The sequence below is a fragment of the Sardina pilchardus genome, chromosome 23 (assembly GCF_963854185.1).
Source record: "Sardina pilchardus chromosome 23, fSarPil1.1, whole genome shotgun sequence".
Classification (NCBI taxonomy): Eukaryota; Metazoa; Chordata; class Actinopteri; order Clupeiformes; family Clupeidae; genus Sardina; species Sardina pilchardus.
Genome location: NC_085016.1, coordinates 745,359 through 765,597, shown reverse-complemented (window position 1 = coordinate 765,597; position 20,239 = coordinate 745,359). Strand labels below are relative to the sequence as shown.

General features: G+C 44.5%; 1 protein-coding gene across 1 annotated transcript; it reads left to right on the top strand.

The window, feature by feature from the left end:
• Positions 1-68: 68 nt before the first annotated feature.
• On the top strand, positions 69-17,633 carry LOC134071173 (cytochrome b-245 heavy chain). Its single transcript, XM_062527793.1, has 13 exons — positions 69-174; positions 495-587; positions 1,350-1,460; positions 2,351-2,435; positions 4,733-4,881; positions 8,662-8,843; positions 8,985-9,117; positions 9,763-9,855; positions 11,269-11,522; positions 12,751-12,913; positions 13,784-13,930; positions 14,482-14,606; positions 16,275-17,633. Exons 1-13 carry the CDS (start codon positions 73-75, stop codon positions 16,390-16,392), a joined length of 1,755 nt encoding a protein of 584 aa, XP_062383777.1. The 5' UTR covers positions 69-72; the 3' UTR covers positions 16,393-17,633.
• The last annotated feature ends 2,606 nt before the right edge of the window (positions 17,634-20,239 follow it).

Here is a 20,239-nt window from a genome sequence, read left to right as displayed (position 1 = left end):
CAGAGAGTTTAGACGGGAAACTGATTGTCATTTCCTCATGTCCCCATTTCCTATATATACTCAACTTTCAGCATGTACACACACACTCACACACACTCATTCACTCACTCACTCACTCCTGCACTCAAGATGGGCAACTTTGTTGCAAATGAAGGTGTCTCTATTTTTGTGATTGTGAGTAGACTTTTATTTTTTAACTATTCATTATATCATTAAGATTAATTCTTATTTACTAATAAGTCTGACCTATTAAGACTATATCTTATTCACTAATAAGTCTGACCTATTAAGATACAGTATTTCTTATTTACTAAGTCTGACCTGTTCTCTGGAGTGTTCTGTTGGGTTCTCATGGAATGTTCTGTTGGGTTCTCATGGAGTGTTCTGTTGGGTTCTCATTGAATGTTTTGTCGGGTTCTCAGGGAGTGTTCTGTTGGGTTCTCATGGAGTGTTCTGTTGGGTTATCATGGAATGTTTTGTCGGGTTCTTTTTAGCTTGTCTGGCTGGGAATCAATGTTTTCCTCTTCGTGTTTTACTACATGAGATTCCTTGTGGATAAATACTACTACACTCGTGTCATTCTTGGGGTAAGTGTATTTAATGTACATTCATATTTTTTAATTCACTCAAGTGTAGCGTATGTCTGAACTTTTGTTTTTCTGTGTTTAATATGTGTGCAGCCCCACAGGGGTGATTTGTGCTGTGTGTGTGTGTGTGTGTCAGTGTAGTGCATATCTAGCCATATCTACCAAATGATTTGTGCTGCTGTGTGTGTGTGTGTATGTGTGTGTGTGTGTGTGTGTGTCAGTGTAGTGCATATCTAGCCATATCTACCAAATGATTTGTGCTGCTGCTGTGTGTGTGTGTGTGTGTGTGTGTGTGTGTGTGTGTGTGTGTGTGTGTGTGTGTGTGTGTGTGTGTGTGTGTGTGTGTGTGTGTGTGTGTGTGTGTGTGTTGTGCTGTTGTGTGACTGATCTCTGCTGCTTTTCCTCTCACGGTTGAGTGCCGTCACACCAGGTGTCAGTTCAGAACCAGAAGTGAAAGCTCACTGTTTACTCTGTTTTCTTCTATTTAACTTCTCTCTCTCTCTTCTCTATCTCTCTGCTCTCTCTCTCTTTTCTATCTCTCTGCTCTCTCTCTCTTCTCTATCTCTTCTCTATCTCTCTGCTCTCTCTCTCTTTTCTATCTCTCTCTGCTCTCTCTCTCTTCTCTATCTCTCTGCTCTCTCTCTCTTCTCTATCTCTCTGGTCTCTCTCTCTTTTCTCTATCTCTCTCTGCTCTCTCTCTCTCTTCTCTACCTCTCTCTCCCCCTCTCTCTCATCCCTCTCTCTCTCTCTCTCCGTTGTCAGGATGCGTTGTCGTGGGCGAGAGCTCCGGCCGCCTGTCTCAACTTCAACTGCATGCTGATCCTGCTGCCCGTGTGCCGCAACCTGCTGTCCTTCCTGAGGGGCACCGTCCAGGTGCGTGTTGCCATAGCGACCGAGAGATGCTGTTAGTGTAGAACCCAACCTGCTGTCCTGTGTGTTGCCATAGTGACCGAGAGATGCTGTTAGTGTAGAACCCACCGTCCAGGTGTGTGTTGCCATAGTGACCGAGAGATGCCGTTAGTGTAGAACCCACCGTCCAGGTGTGTGTTGCCATAGTGACCGAGAGATGCCGTTAGTGTAGAACCCACCGTCCAGGTGCGTGTTGCCATAGCGACCGAGAGATGCTGTTAGTGTAGAACCCACCGTCCAGGTGTGTGTTGCCATAGTGACCGAGAGATGCTGTTAGTGTAGAACCCACCATCCAGGTGTGTGTTGCCATAGTGACCGAGAGATGCCGTTAGTGTAGAACCCACCGTCCAGGTGCGTGTTGCCATAGCGACCGAGAGATGCTGTTAGTGTAGAACCCAACAGTAACATTAAAGACATTCATACGGAATATATGCACTGTTTATCTAATTAGATGAGAGATATATGCACTATACATAATAGATAACAGCATTCTAAATCTGTGTGTTTTGGCTGTATCATATGTACTATAAGGGCGTTCACACCAAGGACGATAACTATAATGATATCTATGAACAAATATCACTCTCGTTAATATGAATGACAACGTTCACACATAACCAATAACGATAACGACATGAAGAACGATATCGTTGTAGATCACTTTCAGATAAAAAGTTAACAGCCAATCAGAACCCATAATATTCTAGCCATCACATTCATTAACACAAGGAGATTGTTATCGTTATCGTTATCGTTATCGTTATCGTTCTTGATGTGAATGCTGCTCAAATCTTTTTGGCTGTAAAATATGCACTATAAATCTGTGTGTTTTATTTGTGTGTTGTACTGAACAGATGTGTAGCCGGACTGCAGCTCGCCAGCTTGATAAGAACATCACCTTCCACAAGCTGCTGGCCTACATGATCGCCTTCCACACAGGTACCTCTACACTACACTACACTACACTACACTACACTACACTACACAACGCAACGCAACACAACACAACACATCACCTTCCACAAGCTGCTGGCCTACATGATAGCCTTCCACACAGGTACCCTCTACACTACACTACACATCACCTTCCACAAGCTGCTGGCCTACATGATAGCCTTCCACACAGGTACCTCTACACAACACAACACAACACAACACAACACAACACATCACCTTCCACAAGCTGCTGGCCTACATGATAGCCTTCCACACAGGTACCTCTACACAACACAACACAACACAACACAACACATCACCTTCCACAAGCTGCTGGCCTACATGATCGCCTTCCACACAGGTACCTCTACACAACACAACACAACACAACACAACACCTCACCTTCCACAAGCTGCTGGCCTACATGATAGCCTTCCACACAGGTGCCTCTACACAACACAACACAACACAACACATCACCTTCCACAAGCTGCTGGCCTACATGATCGCCTTCCACACAGGTACCCTCTACACAACACTACACAACACAACGCAACGCAACGCAACGCAACGCAACGCAACGCAACGCAACGCAACGCAACGCAACACAACACAACATAACACAACACAACACAACACATCACCTTCCACAAGCTGCTGGCCTACATGATCGCCTTCCACACAGGTACCCTCTACACAACACTACACAACACAACGCAACGCAACGCAACGCAACGCAACGCAACGCAACGCAACGCAACGCAACGCAACGCAACACAACACAACATAACACAACACAACACAACACATCACCTTCCACAAGCTGCTGGCCTACATGATAGCCTTCCACACAGGTGCCCTCTACACTACACTACACAAGCAGCGCAGCGCAGCACAACGCAACGCAACGCAACGCAGCGCAACACAACACAACACAACACAACACAACACAACACAACACAACACAACACAACACAACACAACACAGCAAAACACAGCACAGCACAGCACAGCACAGGGGCCTGTACTACGAAGCGGGGTTACTGGCTTAGCTGGGTAACTTCGAGAGTAAGTTGATCACGTGTGGCGTAACTTCCCGGTTAACCCGTACTACGAAAGGTGGATAGGTTTTAACCGAGGTATGCTGCCATGGCAATTTACGCTGCATCTCAAACCTGCTCCGAGCAGGTTATGATCTTGGTTAACCCGAGGTTTGCGGTTAACCACACCCCACAATGTCGACGTAGGCTACTTGGAAGATACATTATTGGAGCGCAAATTGTAAGCGCCTCTCTTCGCAAGGCGAGGGTTTTTAAAGACCGCCAGAATCTTTCTCCATATAATATTCTCTATGAAAGATAGCCTATACATTCTCAGCCGAGGGAATTCGTTGCATTTGTCAGCTGATCGAGGCAAAGTGGAGGCTATAAGCATTGGCAATATAACATTTTCATAATTAAGACATAATGCAAGCTATAACTAGGCCTATGAACCTTCTGAATGTTTTTGAGTTTCATTTTCACCTGCTGCCAGCGGCACTGCTGTTGCATCTAAAATGTTCACAGGATAGGCATACACTAAATCAGTCAATGGGGCTAAACATTCAATTATCCTTTATTAATATTTATTCATATACATGGCATGAATTGTGTTGCATCTGTAGGACTCTTATGAACTCAAAATGTATTTATTTCAACACATTTCAGACATTCCGCAAGCTATTAATCCTGCGTAACACATAGGCTATTTAAGGAACATGAAATAAAACTTTCCTTTCATATATCCGATCTGCAATAGCCTACGTTGCCAACAGCCTTGTCTTGCTTTGTTTGCTGCCGACGTAGGCTATTTGATGTATAGTAAAGTGGGTTTTAATTCCTCGCACTTTTTATAATCATTGCGCATTGCTTATCCGTAAAATAACGTGATCGCGTCATCATTAAAAGTGATGATTTGCGCTGCAACCCGCCCATTTTATGTGAACGCGCACCAACTCCGATGAGTTTAACCCCAGTTCAACAAATCAACTTCTTACTCAGCGTCGTAGTACCGATTAACACCAATGAAGATAACCAGGTTTTGTCAACCCCGGTTTAGCAAAGTAACCCTGGGTTACATCTGGGTAGGTTGAGCTCCCTTCGTAGTACAGGCCCCAGCACAGCACAGCACAGCACAACACAGTACAACACAACACAACACAACACAACACAACACAACACAGCACAGCACAGCACAACACAACACAGCAGGAGCCTCCATTGATAACTGTGCCGTGTTGTTTGTCTTTGCTGATTGCCAGCGGTCCACATCATGGCCCACCTGTTTAACTTTGAGCGCTTCATGGACGCGCAGCTGCTGGGGAACAGTAGCGATCTCTCCTACGTGCTCTCCCAGATCGGCAACGCAGACAACCAGTCCTTCCTCAACCCCATCCGCAGCAACACAACCGTGAGTCCTCCTCAACGCCATCCGCAGCAATACAACCGTGAGTGTGTCTGCTATAGACAACCAGTGTGTGTGCTGTCTGCTGCCTCATACAGTGGCAGAAGCATAACACATGAAGCTCGCTAGAGAATGAAACATATACATAAAGCTCGCTAGCGAATGAAACATACATAAAGCTCGCTAGAGAATGTGATGCACCTGATCAGACCTATCCTGGCCAGGCGTGCAGTGGAGCTGATAACTGTAGAATAATGTTCATGTTATAGTCTGGACAGCGCCGGACTCTCAGTCAGTAAACCAACTGGTTCATTAATTGGGACTATATGCTGTTTGCCTGGAGGGTTTCATTCTAGAGAGCTTGAAATTGTTACAGTTGAGTTGAGTTGAGCTTGAGATTGTTACTGTTGAGTTGAGTTGAGCTTGAGATTGTTACTGTTGAGTTGAGTTGAGCTTGAGATTGTTACAGTTGAGATGAGTTGAGCTTGAGATTGGTACAGTTGAGTTGAGCTTGAGATTGGTACAGTTGAGTTGAGTTGAGTTAGTTTCTCTTGAGAGCTTGAGATTGTTACAGTTGAGTTGAGTTGAGCTTGAGATTGGTACAGTTGAGTTGAGTTCAGTTAGTTTCTCTTGAGAGCTTGAGATTGTTACAGTTGAGTTGAGTTGAGCTTGAGATTGGTACAGTTGAGTTGAGTTGAGTTAGTTTCTCTTGAGAGCTTGAGATTGTTACAGTTGAGTTGAGTTGAGCTTGAGATTGGTACAGTTGAGTTGAGTTGAGCTTGAGATTGGTACATTTGAGTTGAGTTGAGCTTGAGATTGGTACAGTTGAGTTGAGTTGAGCTTGAGATTGTTACAGTTGAGTCTGGTTGAGGTAATTTCTCTTGAGAGGTTGAGATTGGTACAGTTGAGTTGAGTTGAGGTCGTTTCTCTTGAGACCGTAATCGCGGCGGACTGAAAAGGAGGAAGTTGCTGACCACACAGCGTGGGCGTCGTCCTGGTCAGAGAGAGGAACAGGGGGACTGGTTACCACGGGCAACTGAGGGCCTGGTCCGCCCACAGTCTGGCAGCACGACGCATCGTCATCAGACTGTTCTGGTGGCGTACTCATGCTCTGTCCGTATGCTGTTGCCATGGTGATATGATGCAAACCCCCCACAACCATGACAGCAAAATCCATAAATAGCATCTAAGAGAAGAGCAGCTTTCCAAAACAAGAGCTGCTGAGCAAGATGGGTTGGAATGTTATGCTATGCTACCGTTACGGTTATGCTACTTGAGCTGCTGAGCAAGATGGGTTGGAGTGTTATGCTATGCTACCGTTACGGTTATGCTACTTGAGCTGCTGAGCAAGATGGGTTGGAGTGTTATGCTATGCTACCGTTACGGTTATGCTACTTGAGCTGCTGAGCAAGATGGGTTGGAGTGTTATGCTATGCTACCGTTACGGTTATGCTACTTGAGCTGCTGAGCAAGATGGGTTGGAGTGTTATGCTATGCTACCGTTACGGTTATGCTACTTGAGCTGCTGAGCAAGATGGGTTGGAGTGTTATGCTATGCTACCGCTACGGTTATGCTACTTGGGCTGCTGAGCAAGATGGGTTGGAATGTTATGCTATGCTACCGTTACGGTTACGCTACTTGAGCTGCTGAGCAAGATGGGTTGGAGTGTTATGCTATGCTACCGCTACGGTTATGCTACTTGAGCTGCTGAGCAAGATGGGTTGGAGTGTTATGCTATGCTACCGTTACGGTTATGCTATGCTACCGTTACGGTTATGCTACTTGAGCTGCTGAGCAAGATGGGTTGGAGTGTTATGCTATGCTACCGTTACGGTTATGCTACTTGAGCTGCTGAGCAAGATGGGTTGGAGTGTTATGCTATGCTACCGTTACGGTTATGCTACTTGAGCTGCTGAGCAAGATGGGTTGGAGTGTTATGCTATGCTACCGTTACGGTTATGCTACTTGAGCTGCTGAGCAAGATGGTTTGGAGTGTTATGCTATGCTACCGTTACGGTTATGCTACTTGGCAGGCGCCTTTGTCCAAAGCGACACACAAACAAAAACAGAACAATAATTAATGTAGCAGTGAACAAATTCAAAACGTTGGTAAGACTATAGTAAAGAGAATAGCAATATAAACAGTAAACAGTATCAATACAAGCAAACCTCAGGAAAAATATAGCAAGCAGCAATGTGGGGGTCTAGCAGTGCACTAGCAGGAGATGGTGTTCCCGTGGCATGAACACTCACAGCAAGTTCACATGAGTGTTGCTGGGGCACAGGCTCACTTCCTGTGACGCGATAGGGTCGATGAACTCGGGGTGGTCCAAGAATTCAGACGCTACCTCAATTGTGAAAATCAGACCACAGAGTCAAGGGTCACGTGCATGTACATGTCCAATATTGAACTGGTGGTGGCGCTAGAGCGTTGCTGTGAGTGATTGGGACAGTGTCCTGACTAATGGTGTCGAGTTTTGTTATGTTACTCAAAGTGTCACAGAGATGTTAGTCCACTTCCTGTTTGGCAGCTTCATTGCCATATTTGATTGGCAGTCACGAGCAAACAAACTTAAAAATCTAGCAAGTATCGTTTGTGCGGCTCGGTCTGAAGATAATCTCCACCAAGTTCTGTGAAAATCGGCTGAAATTTGTGACCGCTGAAACCTTTCGTAGAGTTTTGACTAAATCCAATATGGCGGAGGTCCAATATGGCGGAAAGTGACGTAATGGGGGTAATTGAACTCAGGTTGGTCCACCAACTCAGGGATTCCACCAGTGCCTGATTTGTGAAAATCGGACGCATCGTTCAATGGTCACATCATGAATGTGAGTCCAGGTTTGACCCAATGGTGGCGCTAGAGTGTTGGGCAATTATAGAGTTCTGTAAATTGGTAAGAGTGATCATGGGACTGAATCAGTGCGCCGAATGTCATAACCTTCGTTTCAATATCTTAGTCTGGTTTGGTTTGGGGGCCTGTTGATATCTTAGTCTGGTTTGGTGTGGGGGACTGTTGATATCTTAGTCCGGTTTGGTTTGGGGGACTGTTGCTATCTTAGTCCGGTTTGGTTTGGGGGCCTGTTGATATCTTAGTCTGGTTTGGTTTGGGGGCCTGTTGATATCTTAGTCTGGTTTGGTGTGGGGGCCTGTTGATATCTTAGTCTGGTTTGGTGTGGGGGACTGTTGATATCTTAGTCCGGTTTGGTTTGGGGGACTGTTGATATCTTAGTCTGGTTTGGTTTGGGGGCCTGTTGATATCTTAGTCTAGTTTAATTTGGGGGACTGTTGATATCTTAGTCCGGTTTGGTGTGGGGGACTGTTGATATCTTAGTCTGGTTTAATTTGGGGACTGTTGATATCTTAGTCCGGTTTGGTGTGGGGGACTGTTGATATCTTAGTCCGGTTTGGTGTGGGGGACTGTTGATATCTTAGTCTGGTTTGGTGTGGGGGACTGTTGATCTTAGTCTGGTTTAATTTGGGGACTGTTGATATCTTAGTCTGGTTTGGTGTGGGGGACTGTTGATATCTTAGTCTGGTTTAATTTGGGGACTGTTGATATCTTAGTCCGGTTTGGTGTGGGGGACTGTTGATATCTTAGTCCGGTTTGGTGTGGGGGACTGTTGATATCTTAGTCCGGTTTGGTGTGGGGGCCTGTTGATATCTTAGTCCGGTTTGGTGTGGGGGCCTGTTGATATCTTAGTCTGGTTTGGTGTGGGGGCCTGTTGATATCTTAGTCTGGTTTGGTGTGGGGGACTCATGGGCTTCTCTGCTGTGCGTCTGTCAGAATCCGACTGTTGTGATGTTCACCACCATCGCGGGGCTGACGGGCGTGGTCATCACCTTGGCGCTGATCCTGATCATCACCTCGTCCATGGAGGTCATCCGGAGGTCGTACTTTGAGGTGTTCTGGTACACTCATCACCTGTTCGTGGTCTTCTTCATTGGCCTGGTGTTCCACGGAGCAGGGTGAGTGTGCAGTCCCACACACACACACACACACACACACTCACACTGGTGCACTGGTATACTGACTGTCGTGTGAGCCATAAGAACCAGTGAAGTTCTGTGACGATTTCTGTTGTTGTTTGTTGTTTGTTGTTTGTTCAGACGCATCGTACGTGGCCAGACTGACGATGATTTAAAGGAGAACAGCCCCAACAAATGTGAAGCGCTCTTTGAGGAATGGGGCAAAAATGGGACTTTCTGCACTGTACCAAAGTTTGCTGGAAATCCCCCAATGGTGAGAGAAGCGTTCACTTGTGCCTCTCTTCAACACACTGGAGTCCACACTGGAGTAGCATAGAGAGAGATAATATATCATGACAATAATACAGACATAGGCATAGAGATAATATACCATGATAATAATACAGACATAGGCAAAGAGATGATATATCATGATAATAATACAGACATAGGCATAGAGTAATGATATAGATCCAGAATATATCATAAGAATAAGTAGACTTGCACATACAGTATTTTTTTTTTATCAATTTTAAATTATTGAAATCTGAATGATTGATATCTCGCTCACTGTTTTTTTGTGTGTATTTTAATGCATTAAATGTTTAAAGGGTTAATGTGTGTTTTCAGACGTGGAGGTGGGTGGTGGGGCCCATGATTAAAGGGTTAATGTGTGTTTTCATGATTAAAGGGTTAATGTGTGTTTTTATGATTAAAGGGTTAATGTGTGTTTTCAGACGTGGAAATGGGTGGTGGGGCCCACGATTAAAGGGTTAATGTGTGTTGTCATGATTGAAGGGTTAATGTGTGTTGTCATGATTGAAGGGTTAATGTGTGTTTTCATGATTAAAGGGTTAATGTGTGTGATTAAAGGGTTAATGTGTGTTTTCATGATTGAAGCGTTAATGTGTGTTTTCAGACGTGGAAGTGGGTGGTTGGGCCCATGTTTCTGTACGTGTGTGAGAGGCTGGTGCGTCTCTGGCGTGCCAATCAGAAGGTGGTCATCACAAAGGTCAGTCTCTCATTTCTATTTGTTTATTTCCCCAATAATATGACACAATGATGCTGATAGTTGATTTCTCAATAATACGACCCCATGATGCTAAGTAGTTGATTTCTCAATAATACGACCCCATGATGCTAAGTAGTTGATTTCTCATTAATACGACACCATGATGCTAAGTAGTTGATTTCTCAATAATACGACACCATGATGCTAAGTAGTTGATTTCTCAATATTACGACACCATGATGCTAAGTAGTTGATTTCTCAATAATACGACACCATGATGCTAAGTAGTTGATTCTCAACAATATGACACCATGATGCTAAGTAGTTGATTCTCAACAATACAAGCCCATGATGCTAAGTAGTTGATTTCTCAATAATACGACACCATGATGCTAAGTAGTTGATTTCTCAATAATACGACACCATGATGCTAAGTAGTTGATTTCTCAATAATACGACACCATGATGCTAAGTAGTTGATTTCTCAATGATACGACCCCATGATGCTAAGTAATTTATTTCTCAGTAAAACGACACCATGATGCTAGTTGATTTCTTAAAGGAATACGCCACCCAAAAATGAAATTAAGCTAGTCTCGGTCACCCCCAGAGTTAGAACAGTGAAAAAAACCCGGTTAAAATCCGTCCGGGCATTCTCCTGCTTTGGGAGCAGCGATGTTAGCTTTAGCTTAGAACAGTTGCTGTAGATGAAGGGTGTCAGTGAGCACGTCCTCCAAAAAAGTGACCGAGACGTCTACATTTTTTTCTAAATATATTTTGGGAGCCGTGTGTTCAAAACGAGTACAAATCATAATGCAAAATCGAACGAGACTATTACCTGGGCAGATCTTTACTTGGAACTATTTTCAGCCTCATCGCCGACGAAGCACCGCTAGCTAGGCGCAAAGTTCTCACGTAGCAGTCTTGTAAACTCCCAACTAGCTTGGACTGGAACTTCACAAGTGGTGCTACGTGAGAACTTTGCGCCTAGCTAGCGGTGCTTCGTCGGCGATGAGGCTGAAAATAGTTCCAAGTAAAGATCTGCCCAGGTAATAGTCTCGTTCGATTTTGCATTATGATTTGTACTCGTTTTGAACACACGGCTCCCAAGATATATTTAGAAAAAAATGTAGACGTCTCGGTCACTTTTTGGAGGACGTGCTCACTGACACCCTTCAACTACAGCAACTGTTCTAAGCTAAAGCTAACATCGCTGCTCCCAAAGCAGGAGAATGCCCGGACGGATTTTAACCGGGTTTTTTTCACTGTTCTAACTCTGGGGGTGACCGAGACTAGCTTAATTTCATTTTTGGGTGGCGTATTCCTTTAATAATACGACACCATGATGCTAAGTGGTTCCTTGATATGCCCCTTCACACGTGCTCCCGCTGTGCTGTGCTGCTCTTGCTGCAGGTGGTCATGCACCCGTCCAAAACTCTGGAGCTGCAGATGCGCAAGAAGGGCTTCAAGATGGAGGTGGGCCAGTACGTGTTCCTCAAGTGTCCGTCGGTGTCCCAGCTGGAGTGGCACCCCTTCACGCTCACCTCCGCCCCCGAGGAGGACCACTTCAGCGCCCACGTCCGCATCGTGGGGGACTGGACCGAGGGCCTGCTCAAGGCCTGCGGGGGGGACAAGAACGAGTTCCAGGAGGCCTGGAAACTGCCCAAGTAAGGACACTCAAGCAGCCCAATGCAGTTATTTTACCTAGCGAGAGATAACTCAATCTTTTACAATAACAGGACCAACTCCTGCTGATGCTACAATGGCTTCTGATGTGGGGAATAAGCGAGTCTCTAGCATGACCAATGCATACAGGGATGCTGGTTACTGCATTATGGAACGTTGTCGAGTGGGTAGAATCATGACCCATTTTGTTGCTTGTTGACGAACTGGGTACCGTGATACCACTACATAGCATTGAATGTTGACACTAAGGCAGTAAGGGGCATGAATACTCTTCAATGTGGTTACTTGTTGACACTAAGGCAGTAAGGGGCATGAAAACTCTTCAATGTGGTTACTTGTTGACACTAAGGCAGTAAGGGGCATGAAAACTCTTCAATGTGGTTACTTGTTGACACTAAGGCAGTAAGGGGCATGAATACTCTTCAATGTGGTTACTTGTTGACACTAAGGCAGTAAGGGGCATGAATACTCTTCAATGTGGTTACTTGTTGACACTAAGGCAGTAAGGGGCATGAATACTCTTCAATGTGGTTGCTTTAATACGTATCTTGGGTCAGAGCCCCATTTCAGTGCTGTGAGCGGAAAGAGCGGTTCCTCAAACGTACTGTAGTGCCTTTCTGGTAAAAGAGCGGTACCTTAAACGTAGTGCCTTTCTGGTAAAATCATGGCAAAATATTCAGACATGTCGTCTGTGATATTGAACTATTTAAAGAAATAAAGACTCTTTCCAAAAGTGTTATCGTGTAAATAGTGTATTGTGATTCTACGTAGATTTGGATTGGTGTTGGCTGGTGTTTTGTTGGTGTCTGGTTAAAATAGCAAGGGACATGGTGTTATGTAGAATCACTGACAACACCTTTAATGACATGTTGAGAGGGATGTGCAGATAGAAATAGCTGCTGAAACGCTCCCGTCGAGCTGTTGTGGGGCTTGGAAATGGATTATTGGGGTTTAAATGTTAAATAATGAATCAAGTGGATGGGTCATGAACCTCGGACAATGTGTTTGGTGTGTTGTGCCACTATTAACAAATATGGGAAAGTTCAAAGAAAAGAGGAAATGGGTTAATCGGTTTCGCTTAAAAAAATAAGAGGAACTATGCATTTGCAGAGTGAGACATCTGTCACTTCCATAAAAAGTTTTTTCCTAATGGCTTTTTTGAACTTACACAAACTCAATACAATAATATGAGTATCTCTCTGTTACAAGGATTGCAGTAGATGGACCATTTGGGACGGCCAGTGAAGATGTTTTCCGCTACGACGTGGTCATGCTTGTGGGTGCTGGAATTGGAGTCACCCCTTTTGCATCCATCCTGAAATCTGTGTGGTACAAACATGTCCAAAACAAAGCCAACATCCTCACCAAGAAGGTGAGGGCTTTTCCCATTCCCCCAGTCATGCGTTCCCCAATCATACAGTACTTTCTTACTTTTACAGCAATGTTCACAGAGGATTAGCTAACTAGATACCCTGTGCCTTCTTAGTGTTGAATTAGATAAGATACCCCAGATACCCTGTGCTAACTATACCCCGTGCTAACTAGATACCCTGTGCCTTCTTAGTGTTGAATTAGATAAGATACCCCGTGCTACTAGATACCCTGTGCTAACTAGATACCCCGTGCTAACTAGATACCCCGTGCTAACTAGATACCCCGTGCCTTCTTAGTGTTAAAGTAGCCCTTACACACCACTTAGACGAGGCCCTGACCCATTTTATTGTGTTATTATCCTACCTGCAGTCATACTGTACTTTAAAGTGTCAGCTGAAGGACTATTGTGTTATTATCCTGCCTGCAGTCATACTGTACTTTAAAGTGTCAGCTGAAGGACTATTGTGTTATTATCCTACCTGCAGTCGTACTGTACTTTAAAGTGTCAGCTGAAGGACTATGTTGTTATCATCCTACCTGTAGTCGTACTGTACTTTAAAGTGTCAGCTGAAGGACTATTGTGTTATTATCCTACCTGTTGTCATACTGTACTTTAAAGTGTCAGCTGAAGGACTATTGTGTTATTATCCTACCTGCAGTCATACTGTACTTTAAAGTGTCAGCTGAAGGACTATTGTGTTATTATCCTACCTGCAGTCATACTGTACTTTAAAGTGTCAGCTGAAGGACTATTGTGTTATTATCCTACCTGCAGTCATACTGTACTTTAAAGTGTCAGCTGAAGGACTATTGTGTTATTATCCTAGACCCTTTACACACCCCTTACACAGCATGTGTCTCTCTGCAGATCTACTTCTACTGGCTGTGCCCAGAGACGCAGGCGTTCGAGTGGTTTGCTGACCTGCTCCAGAGCCTGGAGGGGCAGATGATGGAGAAGGGCATGAGCGACTTCCTCAGCTACAACATCTACCTCACCAGGTGGAAGGAGTCCGAGGTGAGGCAGGACACATTCTCTAGTTCTACCGTAATCAGACCAGACGCGTTCTCTACCGTAATCAGAATAGACGCGTTCTCTACCGTAATCAGACCAGACGCGTTCTCTACCGTAATCAGACGAGACGAGTTCTCTACCGTAATCAGACCAGACGCGTTCTCTACTATAATCAGGCCAGACGCGTTCTCTAGCTCTGCTGTGTAATCTACGCCACCTGGGCTTGGTTTCCTTAAAGGAAATGAAAGATAACACAACAAAAGTTTCCCACTAATCATTTGCATTAGTGACTCAGTAGTTAATGTTCCACCTGAGTGGCATAATTTCCTGCATTCCTGCACTCAGGGCCGTATGTGAGTCATGTTTACGGTTGATCCTGCACTGTGAGTCATGTTTACGGTTGATCATGCGCTGTGAGTCATGTTTACGGTTGATCCTGCGCTCCTGAGTTCATCAGGGCCGTATGGGAGTCGTGTGTTTACGGTTGATCCTGCGCTCCTGCGGCCGTATGGGAGTCGTGTGTTTACGCCTGTTTGACTGTGTTCTCCACGCAGGCCGCGTACTTCCGGGTTCGCCACGAGACGGAGAACGACCCCATCACTGGCCTGAAGGAGAAGACCAAGTTTGGGAAACCCAACTGGCACGACGAGTTCACCACTATTGGGGCAAACCACCCAGAGTAGGTTCAGCAGTATGGCTTTCACACCCTTCTATGTGTGTGTGTGTGTGTGTGTGTGTGTGTGTGTGTGTTTAGCATTATGCCATACTTTCCTTGCAGTTATAAACACATGTGTATTTAATTGTTTATTTTAGGGACAGGGCATATTAATGAATATCAAATGTATCAGATATATGCTACTTATCACCATGGCTAGTTCCCATCTGTTGTCCCTAGGCAGATACATAAACAAGCATAGAAACAAGTAACATTCATGCAGCACCCTCTGGTTTGAGAGGCAAGACAAACACTAACAGAATAACACAATAGATAAGACAACATACAGCAGAACCTGTGGTTGTCACACACATTGAAATAAGTGAGGCAGCTTTGGTTTTCTAAAAGCCAAGATTTTAGGCGAGTTTTAAAATTGATGATGATTACTATGATTATGATGATCGCAGACGCATGCTATGCTACTGATGCCCGTGTTGACACAGTGTGGACGTCCTCTTTAATGTCATCCTTCTGATGACTGTAACAGTGTGGACGTCCTCTCTAATGTCCTTCTGATGACTGTAACAGTGTGGATGTCCTCTTTAATCCCTGCTGAAAAAAACAGCCTGACCAGCTAAAGGTGGTTTGCTGGTTGACCAGCTTGTTAACCAGCTTATTTGACCACCCTTTAATGGTTAACCAGCTAGACCAGCAAAACTCTCGCGAAAACACACCTTCAGCTGGTTTACCCAGCTTATGATGGTAATTCAGCTGGTTTTGATTGTCGTACCACCTTAAGCTGGTCATTTTAGTTGGTGTTGCTGGTCTACATTGCTGGTTTTTACTGGCCACGCCAGCTTATGTTGGTTATTCTAGAAAACCAGCTTGACCATCTTTGTCAAGCTTGACAGGCTGGTCACCAGCATGACCATCTTAAACCAGCTGTATCCCAAACGACAGGCTGGTCACACCAGCACGACCAGCTTCCTCAGATGGTCACGCCAGCATGTCTAGCTGGTGGCCTAACCAGCTACACCAGCAAAGACCAGCAATAATAACTGTGTTTTGGGCAAAGACCAGCTAAAACCAGCTAAAACCAGCTACCAGCCTAAGCTGGTTTCTTGCTGTTTTTTTCAGCAGGGATGTCGTCCTTCTGATGACTGTAACAGTGTGGACGTCCTCTCTAATGACCCTCTTTAATGTCCTTCTGATGACTGTAAAAGTGTTGACGTCCTCTTTAATGTTGTCCTTCTGGTGACTGTAACAGTGTGAAAGTCCTCTTTAATGTCCTTCTGATGACTGTAACAGTGTGGACATCCTCTCTAATGTCGTTCTGATGACTGTAACAGTGTTGACGTCCTCTTTAATGTTGTCCTACTGATGACTGTAACAGTGTGAACGTCCTCTTTAATGTACTTCTGATGACTGTAACAGTGTTGACATCCTCTTTAATGTTGTCCTTCTGATGACTGTAACAGTGTGGACGTCCTCTTTAATATCATCCTTCTGATGACTGTAACAGTGTAGATGTCCTCTCCAATGTCCTTCTGATGACTGTAACCATAGATATATATGTATATATGTCTATGACTGTAACAGTGTGGATATTTTCTCTAATGTCGTCCTTCTGATGACTGTAACAGTGTGGATATTTTCTCTAATGTCGTCCTTCTGCTGCGTATGTTTGAACAGCACCAAAGTGGGCGTGTTCCTGTGTGGGCCGGCGGCGCTGGGCAAGACCCTGGAGAAGCAGTGCCGCTCCAACTCGGAGTCCTCCTGCAAGTTCATCTTCAACAAGGAGAACTTCTGAGATGTTTACAGTAACCTTCCACTCACACCGATGCTATCTGCAAAAACCTCCGTGGTTATCACCACTCTCGAAAGGTCAGGGAAAATAGGGGAAAAATAAGGAAAAACAAATATTTAATTGATTTTAGCTTAACATGAAGAACCTTTAATGCAAAGGACAACACATGTACGACGTCACTTGAGGTTTAAAACTGTTAACATGAATATGCAAGTGTTATAAATATCAAGCTCAGCCAGTGTTCTACTTGAAAGCCATTTTTACTTGAAAAATAAAATTACAGAAACAAGTGTTTCACTGAACTAAATGTTACTGTTGTGTGGCCTAGCATTGTTAGTATTTGAGCGTAGAAACTAAATGTTACTGTTGTGTGCCCTAGCATTGCTAGTATTAGCCATTTTTACACTAACGTCAGACACTTTCCGCTTTGAAGCGTTGCTGGGTATCAGTACATCCGGCGCAAGCAAAAGCTATGGTGATACGGTTACAGTGGTTGATTCATTGCCATTACGTAGCTGCCTTGATTTGAGAGTAAAGTCAGTAGCCTAATCCTTAAACAGCAACTTCAGCTAGCTTCACCGAAGGTGAAGTTGGTTTGATATTGGATATTCGACAAATATTTAAAATAAGGAACGGTCTTTCATTGAACATCCGGATATCCAATATCAAACCAACTTCATCTTTGGTGCTATAATGTTAGCTAGCTGAAGTTGCTGCTATGTATAGCAGGGGTCTCCTCTCCTAACGTTAAGGACTAACGTTATGTTATCTTGCTCTCATTGCTCTCGTAGCTGCCTTGATTTGAGAGTGAAGTTAAATGACGTTATGACTGCATATTACTGCTACCGGACGTACTGATACCCAGCTGCTGACATCATGTGAAAATGGTGAATTTGAGCATAATAACTAAATGCTACTGTTTGTGGCCTAGCATTGCTAGTATTTGAGCATTGTAAATGTAACTGTTGTGTGTCCATTGCTTATGTAGTAGTATTGATCACTTAATCAATTCCCCGGCTGTAAATGTGATTGTGATCAGGTAGTTTCATTATCAGTGCTTAACATGCTGTATGAAATATGTGATTCTGTTGGGTTGCTGTCCGTCATTACCAATGACTAGACAAGACTAGACATATCATGTTTTGTACGATCTTTCAGTCATTTTCTTCCTCACAATATGGATGATATTTCAAGGTTTAATGTTTAGGCCTTGTGAAATAAAGTACACCCTGGTTGTGAAACTACACATATCTATCCTTTATTTGAGAGATGTGAGCTTCTATATATTACTCAACCTCTGCCCACAAACATTTCAATTTTATATATATTTTAATCATGTTCTGATATAACTATTCCATGCATTTAGTATCATGGAAAGAACATTTTACCCTGTACATGTCATGTTTTACCCTGTACAAGTCATCAAGTCTTCCCATGCCGGCTACCTAAAGGAAGCCTTCTTTGATTTGATCATGTGTGAAATGTGTAGTTATTGATGAAGTGGGAAGAGCAGTGGCGTTGTCAGGCCTGGTTATGAAGGGGGAAGAGCAGTGGTGTGTGTGTGTGTGTGTGTGTGTGTGTGTGTGTGTGTGTGTGTGTGTGTCAGGACTAGAAATGTGTTTGGAGTAGCACCTGATCCATCACTGCCTGGATTAAAATTATTTATTTATTTTACAAATTACAGGAAACATAAGGATATGTGAGACATAACATAAAATGTTCCCTGAGCCTTTTTCTGGAAAAATGCAACAATGTTCACAGAATTGCTAGTCTGTCAGAACACGTAGCCTATTAGCTTTGAATGGCTTGAAAGTAAGACATTAAAAGGCAAACACAAGTTTCGGCTGCTTTTGGCCTGGTACACTGAACCAAAACTGGTGCCCTACTGATTCTCTGAAAGTTTGTGTAATTGACGAATCTAACTTGACTTTAGCCCCCCCCCCAAAAAAAGGAAGACTGAAAGAAAAACAGAAGCAGGGTAAAACGTCTCTCATGGCTGATGCGTTTCTCTCCCCACTGTTGTCAAATAACAAGAAAGGCTGCATTACACAAACCAATGTGGAAACTACAGTAGGCTACACACACACACACACACACACACACACAAACACACACACACACACACACACACGCAGCTACCCGTTTTGTGCTCTGGTGGAAAGTCCTGGGGTTTGGTCAGAGTGTTGTTCCCCTTTCGTATTGCCTGCTTTAAGAGCAGAGCCAGGGTGAATAACAGCTGTGTTCAAAACAAACACACCCAACATAGTGAAGGAATGTTGGCACTATTGTTATTTTTTTTTTTAAAGAAATGTTTTCATGGTTTGTTTTGTGAAATAGATCAGCCATCAGCCATTAAGTTGAACGGACATTTACAGTTCAAAGGAGCAGACCGTGCTCAAAATCCTGCAGCTTGTGAAGTTCAGTGAATTGCTCCTCACTGCCCTCTAGCGGTGGGTTGTGAGTTTGCACCTGACGTAGGTGTTGGTACACGGCTCCGGTGCAGGTGAATCTGAGCTCAGTGCTCTTGCTTGGAGCTGCTGTGGGCAGAGCTGCAGCCCAGGCGTGGTGATTAGGAAGCAGACGTACCTGTAGGGGCTCCACCAACACAATGCAGTTATTTCACCTTAAAGTGACGGATTCAAACGCATTTTAATCCTGTTCTGACTTACAATACAGAGCATGATTCAGTGCTGATGTGTGGGGTCAGTGCTGATGTGTGGAGTCAGTGCTGATGTGTGTGATGTGTGGAGTCAGTGCTGATGTGTGGAGTCAGTGCTGATGTGTGGAGTCAGTGCTGATGTGTGTGATGTGTGGAGTCAGTGCTGATGTGTGGAGTCAGTGCTGATGTGTGTGATGTGTGGAGTCAGTGCTGATGTGTGGGGTCAGTGCTGATGTGTGTGATGTGTGGAGTCAGTGCTGATGTGTGTGATGTGTGGAGTCAGTGCTGATGTGTGTGATGTGTGGAGTCAATGCTGGTGTGTGTGATGTGTGGAGTCAGTGCTGATGTGTGTGATGTGTGGAGTCAGTGCTGATGTGTGTGATGTGTGGAGTCAGTGCTGATGTGTGTGATGTGTGGAGTCAGTGCTGATGTGTGTGATGTGTGGAGTCAGTGCTGATGTGTGTGATGTGTGGAGTCGGTGCTGATGTGTGTAGTCAGTGCTGATGTGTGGAGTCAGTGCTGATGTGTGTGATGTGTGTAGTCAGTGTTGATGTGTGGAGTCAGTGCTGATGTGTGTGATGTGTGGAGTCAGTGCTGATGTGTGTGACGTGTGGAGTCAGTGCTGATGTGTGTGACGTGTGAGGTCAGTGCTGATGTGTGTGATGTGTGGAGTCAGTGCTGATGTGTGTGATGTGTGGAGTCAGTGCTGATGTGTGTAGTCAATGCTGGTGTGTGTGATGTGTGGAGTCAGTGCTGATGTGTGTGATGTGTGGAGTCAGTGCTGATGTGTGTGATGTGTGGAGTCAGTGCTGATGTGTGTGATGTGTGTAGTCAGTGCTGATGTGTGTGATGTGTGGAGTCAGTGCTGATGTGTGTGATGTGTGGAGTCAATGCTGGTGTGTGTGATGTGTGGAGTCAGTGCTGATGTGTGTGACGTGTGAGGTCAGTGCTGATGTGTGGAGTCAGTGCTGATGTGTGTGATGTGTGGAGTCAGTGCTGGTGTGTGTGATGTGTGGAGTCAGTGCTGATGTGTGGAGTCAGTGCTGATGTGTGCCCTGATGGAGTCTCTGTCAGTGCTGATGATCCTTATCAAGGATCCTTTTGGTTGGTGGTTAAACAAATTGGGGACCTAATTAGTGCTGATTGGATACCCGGTACATTGAATAAATTCCTTTATTGTGATCCTCTAAA